At 39.4% G+C, this 16515-nt stretch overlaps 2 protein-coding genes and 1 pseudogene across 2 annotated transcripts in view; 2 read left to right on the top strand and 1 right to left on the bottom strand.

The window, feature by feature from the left end:
- The window catches only part of rbl1 (retinoblastoma-like 1 (p107)), a 64207-nt gene extending 61776 nt beyond the window's left edge, over nucleotides 1-2431 (bottom strand). The window contains exon 1 of the mRNA XM_088337461.1: nucleotides 2121-2431. Coding sequence (XP_088193587.1) covers nucleotides 2121-2282 — 162 coding nt within the window. The 5' untranslated portion in view covers nucleotides 2283-2431. The remainder of the gene's footprint in view (nucleotides 1-2120) is intronic.
- On the top strand, nucleotides 1148-1237 carry LOC148363543 (U2 spliceosomal RNA; annotated as a pseudogene).
- Nucleotides 2432-6400: 3969 nt separating the features above from the next.
- podxl2 (podocalyxin-like 2) overlaps nucleotides 6401-16515 on the top strand; it is a 29821-nt gene continuing 19706 nt past the window's right edge. The window contains exons 1-6 of the mRNA XM_088337462.1: nucleotides 6401-6542; nucleotides 10167-10210; nucleotides 10285-10402; nucleotides 12452-12507; nucleotides 15874-16039; nucleotides 16103-16272. Of these exons, the coding sequence (XP_088193588.1) occupies nucleotides 6422-6542; nucleotides 10167-10210; nucleotides 10285-10402; nucleotides 12452-12507; nucleotides 15874-16039; nucleotides 16103-16272 (675 nt within the window). The 5' untranslated portion in view covers nucleotides 6401-6421. The remainder of the gene's footprint in view (nucleotides 6543-10166; nucleotides 10211-10284; nucleotides 10403-12451; nucleotides 12508-15873; nucleotides 16040-16102; nucleotides 16273-16515) is intronic.

Below are 16515 nucleotides of genomic sequence, written 5' to 3' on the forward strand. Positions count from 1 at the left end.
TCTCTAAATACAGTTGTCCTCTTGGGTGCGACTAGTAGGAGCGGTGACGCTTCACATGACAACGCCATAACAACAAGACATTAGACTGGCATATTTCGGCGTAATATTCACGCAGTTCTAAAGGAAACAAATACCGTAAATTCCGGACTATAAGCCGCTACTTTTTTCCCAAACGTTCAACCCTGCGGCTTATTCAGTGATGCGGCCAATCTATGTAATTTTTCAGCCGCCAGCGGTGCTCAAGTACAAAAGGTAAGATTTAGACTGGTGGAATATATGCGCCGAGGGATACTGCAACTTCTTAGCTTGTGCACAAATTAAATTAGAGTAGAAATATCCCCACCGTGCAAATTGCAATAAGAAAGGCACATGACGCAGCTTTCAAGCTAAATGCAATCGAGCAGTCCGATAAAGAAGAAAACAGAGCCAATGCACGTAAACTTTACTTTGCGAGCGTGTTGCTAGCGTGTTTTTGAATAAGGGAGCGTGGGATGACGTTTAAATGGCAAAGTCTCTTTCCCATTCTGGGGAAGACGACTTTCATGACATCAGTTATAAGGAGAAAGATGAGGACTGTTCACCTTGTTTAGTACAAGTACGGTATGTTTTTTTTAACAGAGCCATTTATTGTTTTGCGAGCGTGCATTTAGTAGCGTTTTGCTACCCTTCACAGGCATGGTTTGGGATGAAAGTTATAATATTATTATTAAAGCTTTGAAAATTATCTCAGTGTACTGTCTTTCTTTGTAAATATGAGTAACCATGTATAATATGTATTTGCAACTGTATATTTTTGTAATGTATTTATTTCAGACACTTATTTTGATATGTTTTGCACGGGCAAATGAGAAAGAAGGGGCGGAGCAAACGCGGGCTGACGGGAAGTGGAGTAAAGGTGAGACGTGTTTGTGGACGCGGCGAACACTAGTGGATACATATTCTTCCCACCCTTACCTTTGGAAATATACACTTTTTCCTTGGATTACTTTCAACGGGACCCAGACTCTGCAGGTCTGCATCAAACCTTAAGTACCGGTATCATCATCCGTTCATTTTGCCGGCTGAGATTTTTGGACTGTGTACTTTAATGAAGGACATTCTGGATGTGTCGGCATGTGTTGGTCAGGACTCTTCATTTCGAATAATGTTTGATTTTTGTAATCCGGAAATGGAATAATAGCTTGCTCTGTCCACTCCACGCATCGGCCCGGTATTGCAGTACCTCCGGGAACGGTGCATTCGCACTGATCACTGCATGGCTCTGTGGCTAGGACCTTGACTCGGCCTCTTGGCTGAGAGCAAGTGTCTCGGCCCCTTGGCTTTGTAGCGTATTATAATTTGACCAATAACGGATAATTGATAAAGAATATAGAACAATAAACCTTGCAAAATCCCCCCCCCCCCCCCATTCAGTTTTAATCGCAGGACTTAAATTCGGATTTGGGTTAATTTTGTGTTTGCATTACATTTTTCAACGTGGGCGCATGCAGCTTATATGCAGGTGCTGCTTGTGTAAGTACAAAATCGGTTTACCTTTTAAAATGGGGTGGGTGCTGCTTATAATTAGGTGCGCTCTATAGTCCGGAATCACTTTTTGGGTAATCTATGGGGTCGGATTGCCAAGAAACATGGCAAAGGCAACAATTTAAACAATTTTCAAGCACTTCACACAAAATTCAAGCATTTTCCTGACCTTGAAAACACAACACTAAAATACAAGCAATTTCCATGATTTCAAAACCCCGTAAGAACCCTGCTTCAATCGTTTTAAGCACCTCACCCATAATTCGAGCACTTTCCCCCTGACGTTAAAACACAACATTAAAAACCAAGCATTTACAATAACCTGTAAAAACCCTGTTTTATTCATTTTTAAGCACGTCAACCAAAATTCAAGCATTTTCCTGACCTTAAAAACACAACAATAAAATTCAAGGATTTCAAGCACCCTTTCGGAGCCTGAGTTTTCCAGACCACTGTCGTAAAGGAATACGTGCGACAGTCGATCGATCGGGGAACTTTAAATTCCCCCCAAATTTAAACGCCCAAATTTAGACGTCATCATAGCTGTTAGGTGACGCGGATGTTGTTGAGAGTCCCCGAGGCGTCCCGCAGCTTACCTCCAGTGTGTAAGTGTTCCAGATAGCCGTAAAGTTGTCCATGGCCTCGATGGCCGTGTGCTCGTCCATGTTGAGCTCCTGACACAACGTTTCCAAACTCCTCCGCGCGACGCTCTCTTCCATGCGGCCCGATTCCGAATCGGATGACTCCTCGCCACGCATGACGGCCAACTAGTTGTTGAGGCCGCAGCGGGTGAGAATGAAATTGAATAAATAAACAATAGAACAAATTTTAACACCCCCCGCCCCTCAAAATTTAAAAAAATAATAAAAACACGGCGCCTATCCGGTAGAGTAGACGACAACCTAGCTCCACTTCCGCTTTCAAGTGGCGCCAAAACTGCTGAGAGAGGCCCAATGGGGAGGCGCGGGACGCGTCTGTCATGTGATTTACTCACCCAATTGATGCTGTTGATTTGTCGTTCTTCCCGGATATACTCAAGTCAACATAAATTAAGAATGAAATCAAATAAACTGCTCAGAGTGTTGTCGAATTTTAAAAAATACGTTTAAAAAAGTTATAGTAAATTACAAAAATACATTCAATACATAATCTTTTTTATCAATAGGTCAGTGACGTACCAATTTTTAAAAAATGCTTTATTGAACAAAACGCATATACTTTTATACAAATTTTCACATGCAGTATATATAATGTTTTGTTGGTTCCACTCTTCCCCTCACAATTTCTCATTTTTCAGCTTAGTTTTTTAAAACGCTTCATTGCACAATAAATGGGAAATGGTCTGCATTTATACAGCGCTTTTCGCATACACACTTCCACACAAAAATTCCAGTGCAATATTGCGTTATTGTGGTTAAATTGTCAAATGGTCTGCGTTTATATGGTGCTTCTCAAGTCACTGCAGACATCCAAAGCACTTAGCAAAAATGAGCCTGCATGTTGCCATACAATGACATGTAGTTTTAGAAATGTCCACTGGATGTCATCAAAGCCACGCACCACTCAAAGAACAACCATAGCTCTACTATTTGCTGACTACCATTAATCATTGAGGAAATTCATCCCTGCTATTTTTAAATGGTCTGCATTTATCTAGTGCTTTTCAAGTCTCTAAAGACCTCCCAAAGCGCTTTACAATGTGCTTCACACTTACCCATTCACACACACACTTAAACACCAATAGCGGCCATGCAGCCATGCAAGGCGCCTACCTGCTTATTGGGGGCATTAGGGATTCAGTGTCTTGCCCAAGGACACTTCGACATATAACACGGAGGAGCTGGGAATCACTCCAAATAATTTATTTTACCCACTTGTTAAATAGTGTCACCTGTACAACATATATTTGTGTCATCTGCAAAATTGAACAAAATTCTCACATATCATTTGTATACTGTATATTATAAACAATTTGGGGCCCAAGACTGACCCCTCAGGGACTACCCACATGAAATGTCCAAGTATCTAGAACAGGGGTCGGCAACCTATGACACGCGTGCCAATGTTAACCAGTGGCAGGCAAGCGCACGGCAAAATAATAATGACCTTTTTTTAATGCGCATTTTTAACTGAAATTGAGTCATTTCAGTTGCGTGTCGTGTTGTTTAAAGGCCCCTCCTCTTCTGCTCCGTCTGTGAGTAGTTCCGAGGAGAGGAGGAGATCCCTGTTTTAACCCTGCCACAGAAACACCGGCGCGTGATAAACGAATGAATCATGACCGCACCTCCAGCGAAAAAAATTCGACTTTTCCAGCCAGCGTGTACAGATGGCTTTGTGCAAAAAAAATGACCGTGCTGTTTGTGCATTGTGTTTCGAGAGCGTTGTACCTCGCGCATCAAGTGTTAAACGTCATTACGAGACGAAACATGAACAAAGATGAGTCTGACAAGGCGCAGACATTAAAACGCGCTGTGTCCAGGTACGGCAAACAAACACAGACCCTGAAAACCGTTGTCACTGCTAAAAACACAAGCTATCACATTGCTCACTGCATTGCAAAGCACGTAAAAACATTTACTGATGGCGAATATATTAAAGAAGCGTGTATCTTTCAAGTTTTGATATTTTCTGAAATAAGATTTAATTGATGAATGGTATGGTGGCTGTCCATATCACTTGTTTTTATTGTAGTTCATTGTTCATGAAGAATGGTTGAGTGTTGTGGTAAAAAGTTGAAGTCATGGATGTTTACAGGCCTTTCAACATGTGTAAAACTGGAGTGTCATGCCCAATTTCGTTGTCACAATATGTTAACCCATTTTGTAACAATGACAATAAAGGTATATTCTATTCTATTCTATTCTAATCTATGTTGCTCACATTCATTTTTTAGTTTATTAATGAACAAGAATAGTGGAAGATAAATTGGTCCATCATACGATTTCAATGTATATCCATGTTGTACATTTGGACTGGTGTAAAATTACAGCTCTGTTGGATATAAAAAAAAATTATGTGCGAGTCATTAATCTTGGTGTGGCACACTGATTTACAAGGAAATTTGAAAGTGGCACTCCACACCAAAAAGGTTGCTAACCCCTTATCTAGAACAATGATTACCCATTTTCACAAAATGTTGCAGTCCTTCAAAGACAGTACTTCTTGACCCATTCTAATACTATCTGCCTTATCCCACATTTTAAAAGTTTATTGAATAATATGTTATGGTTAATTGTATCAAATGCTTTTTGAGATTGCTGAATACTCCCATTGCATGTTTTTTGTTGTTTATTACCTCAGTGATTTCCTCAATTGATCCAATTACTGCCTGTGCTGTTGATCTGTTAACCCTGAGTCCATACTGACGATCTACAAACTGTGTTTTTCTAAAAATCCTTCCATTCCATTGTTGAAAAGCTTTTTCAATATTTGTGAGAAATGTGGCAGTATTGAGACAGGTCTGTAGTTTGAATTTGTGTTTGTTCTCGGTTTTGAATAGTGGAATGACCTTGGCAATTTTCATGAATGAATAAATGAATTTGTTTAACACATTAATACAGTAGATTCTCATTCTATTCTCTTGACTAATTGCTTTAAAGGTAATCCTTGTTACTTGAATAGATTATTTTTTGTCAATGAGGCCCATGAACTGGAATTTATTTGTTTGAGTTTCTAAAATAACAATTTATCACATTATTAATATGTTATAATGAGTATAATTATTTGAAAAAATAGGTTTAAATCATTTTACTAGAAAATCACAATGACCCAACACGCGGGCACCTCAACTCTCCTTAGGGGGCACTCTGGTGCCTAGGGTCACTAGGTTGGAAACCCTGTCTCAGAGCATAGACCTGGGGTCACAAAGTCAATTGAGTTGTAGGCAGCTAAAGTTAGGGTTGGGCCAAATGGGGTTTTCCACAAAAACAGCGCTGGTCATGCTGGGGGTTACCTTATATGCGATTCCTTCTCAAGGTGTCTTCATTTTCTTCATGCTGAAGTTTTTGAGTTTTTCGTTGCCCTCATGTAGGTTTTACATCAGGTGATGGTGTAATAATAGTCCGTGGTTTGCAATAGTCTGTTGTCTGTGCAGCCATTTGAGACTTCTTGTGCTTAAGGGCTATAAAAATAAACATGACTTAACAGTTATCTAAGTCTTAACTTGATAAATACATTGTGCTGTTCTTAAATGGACAGTGTTTTATATTTGTTCACCAGATGCCGATGTAATGTGTAGTGCCACCAAAAATGAGTCCAAGGAAGACTACAAACTACAGAGACTGAAAGTTAGCAAAAAAAAAACTTTTTCTTCCATTTTTTTACCCAGCTTTTCTCCAAGAAAGACAAAAAGAATGGTAAAGGGAAATGGGAATAAATGGAAAAGTAGGGGAAAAGAAAGCAAGAAAAAAAAGGAAAATTGAGGGGAAAAAAGAAATTAAAGAGAAAAAGACAAAAAACGGGGGAAAAAATGCATATTTTTCTTCTTATGTCTTTTTCCTCTTTTATTTTATCATTTTTATTTTCCTTTTGCTTTTGAGCTTTACCTTTTCTCTTATTCTTTTCATTTTTCTCTCCTATTATTTTCTTCGTTTTTATTTACTTTTTATTTCTTGTTTTTCATTTTTCTTCTCTTATTTCTCTTCTTTTCAAAAGGAATAAGGCGCGTTTCGGTCACTTTGAGTCTCTGTATAATGTCTTCCTCCAATTTGCTTTTAGCACTCGTTTTCGGTGGCAAGACAGGATCCAGCTGCACCTGGTGGGAAAATAACACACACTGTCCCCTTTACCTTTCATATAAAATGAGGGGGCATTCAACGATCATCCTGGGGGCCGCAATTGGCTCCCATGCCGCTTGTTTGAGACCACATGGCGTAGACAGTGTATCAACGCATTGCGCATGCGCGGCTTCAGCAGGATGCGGCGTTCACAACAGAAGGAGAAGATGAGCAACATCCTGAACAAGTGCTCTGCAACGAACATGGCCGGTCTGCTGCTTTTCACTTTCGTCACTTTCGTTGGTCAGTGTACACACATGCACGCGTGGGCACGTGCACGCGTGCGTTTGCCCGCTGCAATGCGGTATCTCACATGCGCGCGCATCCGCGGTAGTTGAGCTATTTTTTTGGTCGTCATAAGGCATGTTTTTTTGTTAGTGTTGATGTTTTTGACGACGAGGAAGAAATTGACAGTGATTGGAATGCATTTTAATGCCGTAAACATGTCACTTGTGTTTGAAGAGGCACACGTTGGCTTAAATAAAAACATAAACACACGTGCTATCATACTCTAGCAATGTTGGGCGCGTTACTGGAAAAATTGTAGTTACAGTTAGTAGTTATTTCGTTTAAAAAGTAACACATTTACCACTAATTTAAGGGTGATTTGATCAATGTTGCAACATGATTGAAAATAAATAATCAACGAGAAATACAAATCCTAAAACAAAAAGGTAGTGCGTTGCCCCCATGTCATGAACCAGAACAGGATCAGGACCCAAATGCGTGACGTTTCTTACACAAACCTTTTATTTTCAGGGTTGGGTAGGGTTACTTTAAGTGGATTACTTTCAATTACCTTTGGATTATTCCAATATCAAATATGCTAATAAAAGGCAAAAGAAACTAAATATGATTAAAATTATGACTCAATACACGTGGTAAGCTTTCTCTCCTGGCTTTGATCTCCGGCAAAACTAACATAAAATGCGACAGAAACAAAATGAAAATAAATCCAAACAGCTTGCCAACATCATTTTTGCCGTTACTGTTGTATTCTGTTACTCCCCAAGCCTGCACAAAATTTAGTAATTTTATTCATATTTAGTTTCTTTTGTCTTTTATTAGCATATTTGGTATTGGAGTAATCCAAAAGTAATTAAAAGTAATCCAGTTAAAGTAACTTTACCCAACTCTGTTTATTTTACGGGAAATGGGGAGTCATGCACATTAGGCAGCAGTCTGGCGTAGAATGATAGGGAGCCAGAGGCCGACGAGATCGATACAAATTGCCCGAGCAGATATCGGACCGATGAAGTAGATACCGGACAGGACGGGACAGACAGGATTGATATCATAACAGGATATCCAAAAAAAACAGGACAAACTAGACGGGAACGAAACTGGAAACCGATATTAAACAGGACAAAATAAACGGGAACGATACCGTATAGGAAATACCAACAGGAAACAGGTCAGAGTCAAAACCCACGTCTTGCGGGGCAGAGGTTCGTTGATGGACTGACCAAGGAAGAGTGAGAGCACTGAGCTCAAAAAGACGATCTGTCAACAAGCCGCAGCTGGCGCCACACGGGCGGGGCTAATTGGGCGCCATGGCAACCGTGACACCATATGGTTCATTCCAACTATTTGGTGCCATTTCAGCATGGTAACCTTCACTCAAAACATGTAAACTATTCAATGTTTTTAACATTTCATCTGAAAACGGGACCTTTGAACTATAAGAGAAATCTAGAGGTCCAGCTCAGGATCAAATGATGTAATATATACTTTTTTACCACACGTGACATATGCCAAATGTCCATTTCTTTTTCTGTGTTTTCTGTCCTTTTTCACTGAGATCTGCCACTTCCATTTTTTTAATCCTCTGTGTCATCTCTCTTGCTCTCGCCGTTGCGAGATAATGAATACCAAAACGTGTAAAAAACAAAACAAAATTTAAACCTCACATTGACCTTCTTGCTTTGTGTCCCTTGTTACGGTGCATAGCAGTAACAACATATTTTAGAGCATTTTAACATAAAAAATGCACTAGTAAGTGAGATTGACATTAGGTGAGGAATATAATCATGATGTTTTCTTTTTTTCTCCTGATATGCTGTCTTGCAAAAATATTTTTGCAAATGAAAAGATCAAAATGTCACTTTGAACAACGGTGAGCAACCTCAATCCCAAGTGTGGTACCAAATCCTTATCAAACATGTCCAAAACCTGACATCAAATAAAGTTACATTATTCTGGATTTCAAGCAACGCTAGTAGGTTTTCAAAATTTTATTGAATTGGCTAATGTAATATTGAAAAGGTTGCATGGCCCACACATTTATTTTTGCAACTGTTACATGAGATTTCCGTTTTTAACAATGTATCCTTTGTTACATAATACTAGCATTTTTTAGATTTATTTGGTTGGTTGCACAATACAGAACTGTATTCAATCACATTTTTAGTGGGAGTACAATGTTGACATGTTTCCGTAGTGCAGTAGTTAGCACATTGGCCTATCAGGTGACAGGTCCCTGGTTCGAGACTGGGTGGAAACACATTTGCCTGGACATGGATAGGCGCCACCAGGCTGTACTTGCCCAAGACACACCTCAGGAAATGGTGACCTTATTATGTCCCTGGTGGTTAAAGGATCCAACCAATAATGTTGGCAAAAAGATTGACCATTACATAATTTGCAAATTGTTTGAATGTAACTCAGGAAAGAGACCCCCCCAAAAATGTGTCTATTTAAAATTGATTTTTTTTTTACCCTTTTTCTTTAGTTTTTTCTTCTTTTATTGTCTAGTTTTTTTTTTTAATTTATTATTTCCTTTTCTTTTTCCTATCTTTTTCCTTTTTTTCCAGAGCATTCTCCATTTTCTTCTTTTTTCAGCTTTATTTTTTATTTTGTTTCTTTTTTTTATTTTTTGTATATTTTACTTTTTTGTATTATTTTTTCCCCTTTTCAAGTAATTTTGTGCATTATGTTACATAATAATTGGTAATATATGGATGAAAGCAACAAAAACAATCTGAAAAGCTGTTTGGGAGCTGAAAAGGGCCAGCTCTTTCAGTGCGCCGAGCCGAAAGAGCGGCTTCTCTAAAAAAAGATGGAAACTTGTGCGGCAACATTGTCGTAGTCTCGTCGGTGAGAAAGGTAATGTAGCTGTGAGTCTAACTTTGCTGGGGATCATTAGAGTAAACTACACTTGTCTCTATATTTTATTGTCTTAGGGATAAAAATGAATACTATGATAATAATTAAAAAAAAAACCAGTCTATTAGATTCTCCTGCCGCCTCTCCAATCTCCATTTCTTTCTCTCATAGCGCAAGAACTCGAGCTCACATGCACGCTTGCCTTCATTTACTCGATCTCGTGCTGACATTAACTTCAAAACACCGAGCCTAAAACACCTCACAGGGAACCCGCATTGTTTTTGCCTGCATGCACTGTAGTTCTGGCCAAATACTCAAATTATTTTGGCAATTTCGAGTCCTGATTTTTTTTTACGCAGGATGAATTTTCTTGCGCTAAAAACATCTGGCCAGTGCGCAGTTGGGCACTCACGCAGTTTAAAGGGAACAGTGTTGTCAACATCGACACTGAAAAGGTGACTCAGAGTTGCTGACCTTCCAGGTAAAGTGGCAAGGGAAAGGCCAACTCTGAAATTGTTTAATAAAGGGAAACGATTAATATGGGTAAAAGAACACAAACATTAGATAACTATTTTGATAGATAAAGGTGTGACTTTTTTTGGAAAAGAGAAAATTGTGATCATTAACTGTTGAACGGTGTTGTATGGTAGTTTGTTCTTGACTGTCTCCTGAATAAGGAAAATATCTGCTACAAATATGGAGCTTTGAGGGTTGTCTTGTACTAAATTTGTTTTTTTGTCCCCTACGCCACCCGCTGTTTAGCGTTACCACTCTCTGAGTCCTTCGTTTCCAACTCCTGGAGGCTGGTGAGATGAGGAAGGATGAGGATAGCTTGAACCGTTTGATTCGTTTGTCTCAGAATACTTTCATATTTCCTCAGGCAAGCTCAAAGGGAGGTCCACTGGGTAAGGACACAGTTGAAGAAGCTTCAGGTTCATCGGAAAAGCATCATGTGGTCAAGAGGATGCACGCTCCGCTGGACCTGGATGCGATGATCGGTTGGTGTCTAGGCCTTTTTGTAATTACGGCGCAGGCATCAGCGAATACCTGCCAGCGTAGGAACACATACGTGATTGCATATTATACTCCAACCCGTGTTTGGCCCAGTGCTGAAAAACCATGAATTAGTTACAGTTACTAGTTACTTCATTTAAAAAGTAATTCAGTAACCCCCAATATTACTGATACCAAAAAATAATTACAAATTACCGTATATACTTGTAGACAGTGCTCAGCGCAATTATTGGCCCCTCAAGAACTTTTTGTCATATTGCCACATTTAAGGATTCAAACACCAATCGAAAAAAACTGAAACTATTTTCTAACAATCTACAACACGTGAGACGCTATTGTGAAATTGAAGCATAGTCTTGTATACTGACAGAAGAATCGTCCAGAGTGGCTGCATCTTTAAAAAAAATCCCAGTTCGTTGTAGCAAAACAGTTCTGCAGAGTGCACTCAGTCCCTGAATTCCAGAGCTTAATTTTTTTTATGAAAAAATCATGCATTGTGATTACTGGATTTTACTGGATTTTCTTTTAAGTTATTTCTCTCACAGTGGACATGCACCTACGATGAACATTCCAGACGCCTCCATGATTTCTAAGTGGGCGGAATAGCAAAATAGCAGGGTGTTCAAAGACTTATTTTCTTCACTGTAATTGTAATAAGGTGGGCACTTAAAAGCCTCTGCTTCAGCCTTCTCTATTTGGGCATATCTTTGTGTTAATATTTAACTTTTTCTGTGTGTTTGGTGCAAATAATTTTTGCTCCTTTGTGTTACTGGTTCATCCGTTTTTTGTGTGCTGTGCCTGATAAACTTCATACTTTCATTGAACTGAAATAAAAAATATACTGCTTACACACACGCGGTCATTAACAGGCTAAGAACCCAACACTTGCATTACGTGAGTGACCAGAGCCTAATGTTACGTTTCCCAACCTAATTACTTGGACTTTGGCAGAAAATTCAAACTTGATGCTCAATCCTACCACCATTGTGTGAAATAGGAGGTTTTTGTTATGAATCACAATTAAACACTACTGAAGATATTTTATTCATTATCTGCACCGCTTATCCTCAGTAGGGTCACAGGGGTGCTGGAGCCCATCCCAGCTATCTTCGGGCAGTGGGCAGGGGACACCCTGAACTGGTTGCCAGCCAGTCGCAGGGCACACAAAGACAGACAACTCACTCGCTCATTCACGCTTAGGGACAATTTGGACCGGCCAATTAACCTGACATGCATGTTTTTGGAATGTGGGAGGAAACCTGAGTGCCCAAACATACAAACTCCACACAGGAAGGTTCGATCCCATGACCTCAGAACTGTGCCACACACGCGCTAACCACTGTGATGCCGCGCTGCCCTAAGATGATTTAACTGAAATAAAAAGTATCTCACACACACAAACATGCAGACTAACTTCAGCTAGCTACCAGAAACGAAAGTTACGTTCCCACACTTAAAAACGCAAATAACAAACACATTTTAAAAAAACAATTTATTATGTTACCCTGCTACTGAGCTCTCTTCATCATCGTTTGTGACTCCATGTTTTGATTTTAATTGCTGCCACACCATCGTGGTGCTCCCGTGCCATATCACTTTTTTTTTTTTTTGTAAAGTGTTGAGTGCTCCCACACTTATACGCACTTTACTTGAACTGTTTTCTCTGTGTCCCTCGTGTTTCACGAGTTGAATCTATTGTAGCTTTTGAAAATTGTGCTTCAACTCACACTCTCACACCTCGCTCTGTTGTGCTTGTCGACTCGCGATGCGTGTGACGTCACTGGCTCCGCGACATGCTGAGTGACGCATAAATTGCACGTCACTCAAAAACGAACTAATTCGTTGCCAACGCTATTGATCACAGATTTTAATCGATTTGATCAATTCGTTGTTGCAGCCCTATTTTGATGCACATGTTCTGACATTGTTTTATCTTTTTTTTTTTTTTTACATTGCTCAATGTTTGTACATCTTTGGATGTGATTTGATCAAAAAGTGTATGACAGTGTGACACTAAACTCAAATGTCGACAGGGTACACTCCCCCCTCTGCTCTCTCAGAACTCCCCCAGGACACTGGGCCTCGCCAGGTAAGCATTCATTCAAGTCAAGTCACATTTATTTATATAGCCCTTAATCACAAAAATGTCTCAAAGGACTGCACAGGATTACAATGACACAATGACCTAATCTTAAACCAGCATGCGGGCAAGGAACAACTCAAAAACCTCAGTGTGAGGAGAAAAGAGAAACCTTTAGAAAGGACCTCACATGTGGTAATCCCCCTTCCAGGATAGACCAGGGTGAATCACAATTAGCATTACTGTACGCATAATTGTAAACACTAGGTAAGATGTTGAAAATGTCCGGAAAGAGCATGACACCAACGACGCCCCCAGCCTGTAAACTAGTCCAGAAAGTCTATGACGGCCACGACGCAGCTTCCCATCTCTGCCAGCTGGTAAATGCAGGGGTTGACATGCTTCAGGTTAGACGCTGGTCCGCTGACTCATCTCAAATCGTCCTTCTCCTTCGTATCACCACCAGGCAGGCAGTGGGGAAAAGACAGGACAATACAGAATATGAGGTGGGCATCAATCATAAGCTTTGGAATAGAAGTGTGTCTTAAGCCTGGATTTAAAAACTTCCGTTGAGGTTGCTGATCTTATCTCCGGAGGCAGGGTGTTCCATAACGCTGGGGCCCGGATGGAGAACGCTCTTGAGCCTTCAGACTTCTTGGCTCTCGGAGTCACAAGGAGACCGTCATTTTCCAAGCGCAGACTCCGTGCAGGAACATATGAACCTTCATTGACAATATCACCACTTAAAAAAATATATATTATATAAAAATATATACACTAAACCAGGGATTTCAGGATTAATTTGCTGGGGTTTAGTTAGAGTTAAAGTCTGGGGGAGGTTGGGCCAAAATGGCCTTTTAGAAGAAAAAGGTCCAAAAATGTGGTTTACTGTTCTCAACGCTATATTTTTTTCTCAGACAAAATGATAAAGTATATATTTTTTTTAAATATAAAGAATTAATAAAAAAAATCAATCTGTAATAAAGAAAGAAAACAATAAAGCAAAAAAGACTTAAAATTAAACTTGAGTGGAAATACTGAATGAACAAATTTGGCTTTAAACCATAAACTCACCCATTGTAAAGTTACGTGCTTCAGTTCAACACCGGTGATGATCTCCTCACACACCCTGGTAGCCCCTTGTTACGCATTTCAATTTAAGTATAATAATTCACGATTAGACTGCTAAAAATGATTAATGGAATCATCTAATTTGATAAAACCTATAGTAACTACATGGGTCAAACAAGGAAAAAGATATCCAATCATATTCCGGGGCGGATGTACATCTATCTCAAAAAACTTGTGTGTGCGTTTTAGCCCTGCCTAATTAGCAAGGAGGTAGTATCCATATAGAACTCGGGCAAATTAGTATGTGTAGCCGGCCCCCTGTGGCAAGTAGGTGCAGTGATGTAGTGCGGCAAGAGCTGGGAAATATGGACAAATACTGTTAGTTAACACTTCAACAGAGCTAATTATTTAAAAAAAAGATGACAGAGTCCCATTGTCATCTTCTGGTCAAAATATTTGTGTTGCTTTTATGGGAATAACAATTAGGAATGTCCAAAAAATTCATTTACGCATTACACACATCACGAAATGTATAATTTGTAAACATTTCGTTCTTATCTTGCACCTTACATGATACATTGGGTAACCGTGGTAACGTCTCAGAAAACGATTTTTATCAGGCAATGAAGTTACCTTTTTCACGACTTTCTCTGAGCTCCGGGGATGACAATCTGCTGCTACTTTCATCTTATTATAACGTACAATAGTCCCTTGATGAGTCGGGGTTAATTTCACTGGACGTCATCCTTCGCTGACCAGACAATGATGATGATGGGACGTCATCGTCATCTTTTCTTGAAATAAATAAGCTCAGTTCAAGAGCTGACTGCCCATATTTTTCCATATTTCGTGACTCTATGTACACTGTTCCTTTACACCTACTTCATATCACAATTTTAATATCTCAAATCGTTTGCCATGATTGGTAATGAGTCTTTCGCAATGCTGTTGAGGAATTTTGGCCCACTCTTCTTTTCAAAATTTTTTCAAATCTGCCATGAATTTCCCTTCGGGGATGAACAAAGTATCTATCTATCTATCTATCTATCTATCTATCTATCTATCTATCTATCTATGTCGGAGGATTTTCTAGCATGAACTGCCTGTTTAAGGTCCATCACACTATCTCAACTGAATTTAAATCCGGACTTTGACTCGGCCACTTCAGAACTCTCATTTTGTTTTTTGAGCCTTTCATTGGTGGACTTCTGGTGTGATTATGCATTATCCAAAAGCGCGTGAGTTTGAGAGCAAGAACTGATGGTAAACAACCATTCCGTCAACCACAGCAAAATTCTCTTAGTCCTGTGAAAGTGAAAACCTCTGCTGTCACAAAAAACATGAAGAGTCATATTTCATATTTGCCTAAAAGCATCTTGATTATCCTCGAGATTTTCGGAGAAACATTCTGTAGACTGGTGAGTCAAAAATGTAACTTTTTAGAAGGTATGTTGCCCGTTACATCTGGCGTAAAAATTGCATAGCGTTTGAAGAAGAGAAAATGATGCCAACAGTAAAGCATGGTGGTGGCAGTGTGAAGGTCTTTGGGGCTGCTTTGCTGCCCCAGGACCAGAAAAACTTGCTTTGGTTAATAGAATAATGAATTCTGGTGTTGTTTACCAGAATATTCTGAAGGAGAAACTCCGGTCATCAGTTTGTGCCCTCAAACTCAAGCGCTCTTGGATCATGCAGCAAGACATTGGAACACACTAGCAGGTCTAACACTGTATGGCTCAAAAAAAAATGTCCTGGAGTGGCTTGATAAAGGTCCCGATTCAAATCCAATTGAGATGCTGTGGTGTGAACTTAAACGGTAGTTTATGCTGGAAAACCCTCTAATCGGGCAGATTTGAAACCATTTTCCAAAGTACGGCGGGCCAAAATTCATACACAGAGTAATGAAAAATTCATTATCAAATATTGTAATCGTTTGATTTTTGTTATCGCTGCCAAAAGTGGTCCATTTCGCTATTAGGTTCAGGGGGCAATTACTTCACTTAGGGCCGGATAGGTTTTGATTTTTGTTTTAGTTTTTTTGTTCCCAAATAAAACTGCATTTTTGGTAAGGGGGCAAATACCTTTTCACTTCACTGTGAATATTAGTGCCGTTTGATGCTGATTATTGAATTTTTAAAATCTTATGTTGGATTTGATTCACCCTGGTTCCAATTTGCTAATATTTTTGGTAACATTTTAAAAGCCTTTACTAAAATTGCGGAGAAGATTTTTTTTTTAGTTTGCTGTTTGAATTGTTGTATTATGCGTTTTAGTACATAATTTTAATGCTGATTTATGTTTTTGGAGGTTTTGAAGTCGGAGCTTGATGAAGGCAGTCACTTCAGTGGTTTTGGATTACTTGGTTCTTCTGTGTCGATGTCAACTGTCACCAAAGTGTCTTCTGACATCGCCAGTGCAGAGGGCAAACCAGATATTGGCACGGGCACAGACTTTGGACTAGTGGGGGGAAAAGGTGAAACAAATCGGCCGTTTTGACTGTCAATCAAACTGTTTTTAACGTGGGTTTTTTCTGCAGATTTTATCCAAAATACCACATGGGTACACATTGATATTTCCAGCAGCATGCTTCCCAAAGAGGAGGAAGTAAAGAAACCTAAGGCCACACCCACCACAGATGTTTTGACCAATGAGGGATTAGCTGAAACCAGCTGGGACAGGATGACCACGTCCCCTCAGGAAGCGCATGTATGCATATTCTCTTAATGTAAAATACAAATTTTCAATGTCAATAGAATAAATTAAAGTCTGTTACTAAGACAGCAAATGCTTGTGGAAATTTCTATCATGATAAGATCCCCAAAAAGTCATCTCTGTTAGGGCACAACTACTCGAGCAGGGGTCAGCAACCCAAAATTTTAAAAGAGCCATATTGGACCAAAAAACAAAAACTAAATATGTCTGGAGCTGCAAAAATTAAAAATTTAAAAG

Source organism: Urocampus carinirostris, chromosome 6, assembly GCF_059441175.1.
Source record: "Urocampus carinirostris isolate Australia breed hairy pipefish chromosome 6, RoL_Ucar_1.0, whole genome shotgun sequence".
NCBI lineage: Eukaryota > Metazoa > Chordata > Actinopteri > Syngnathiformes > Syngnathidae > Urocampus > Urocampus carinirostris.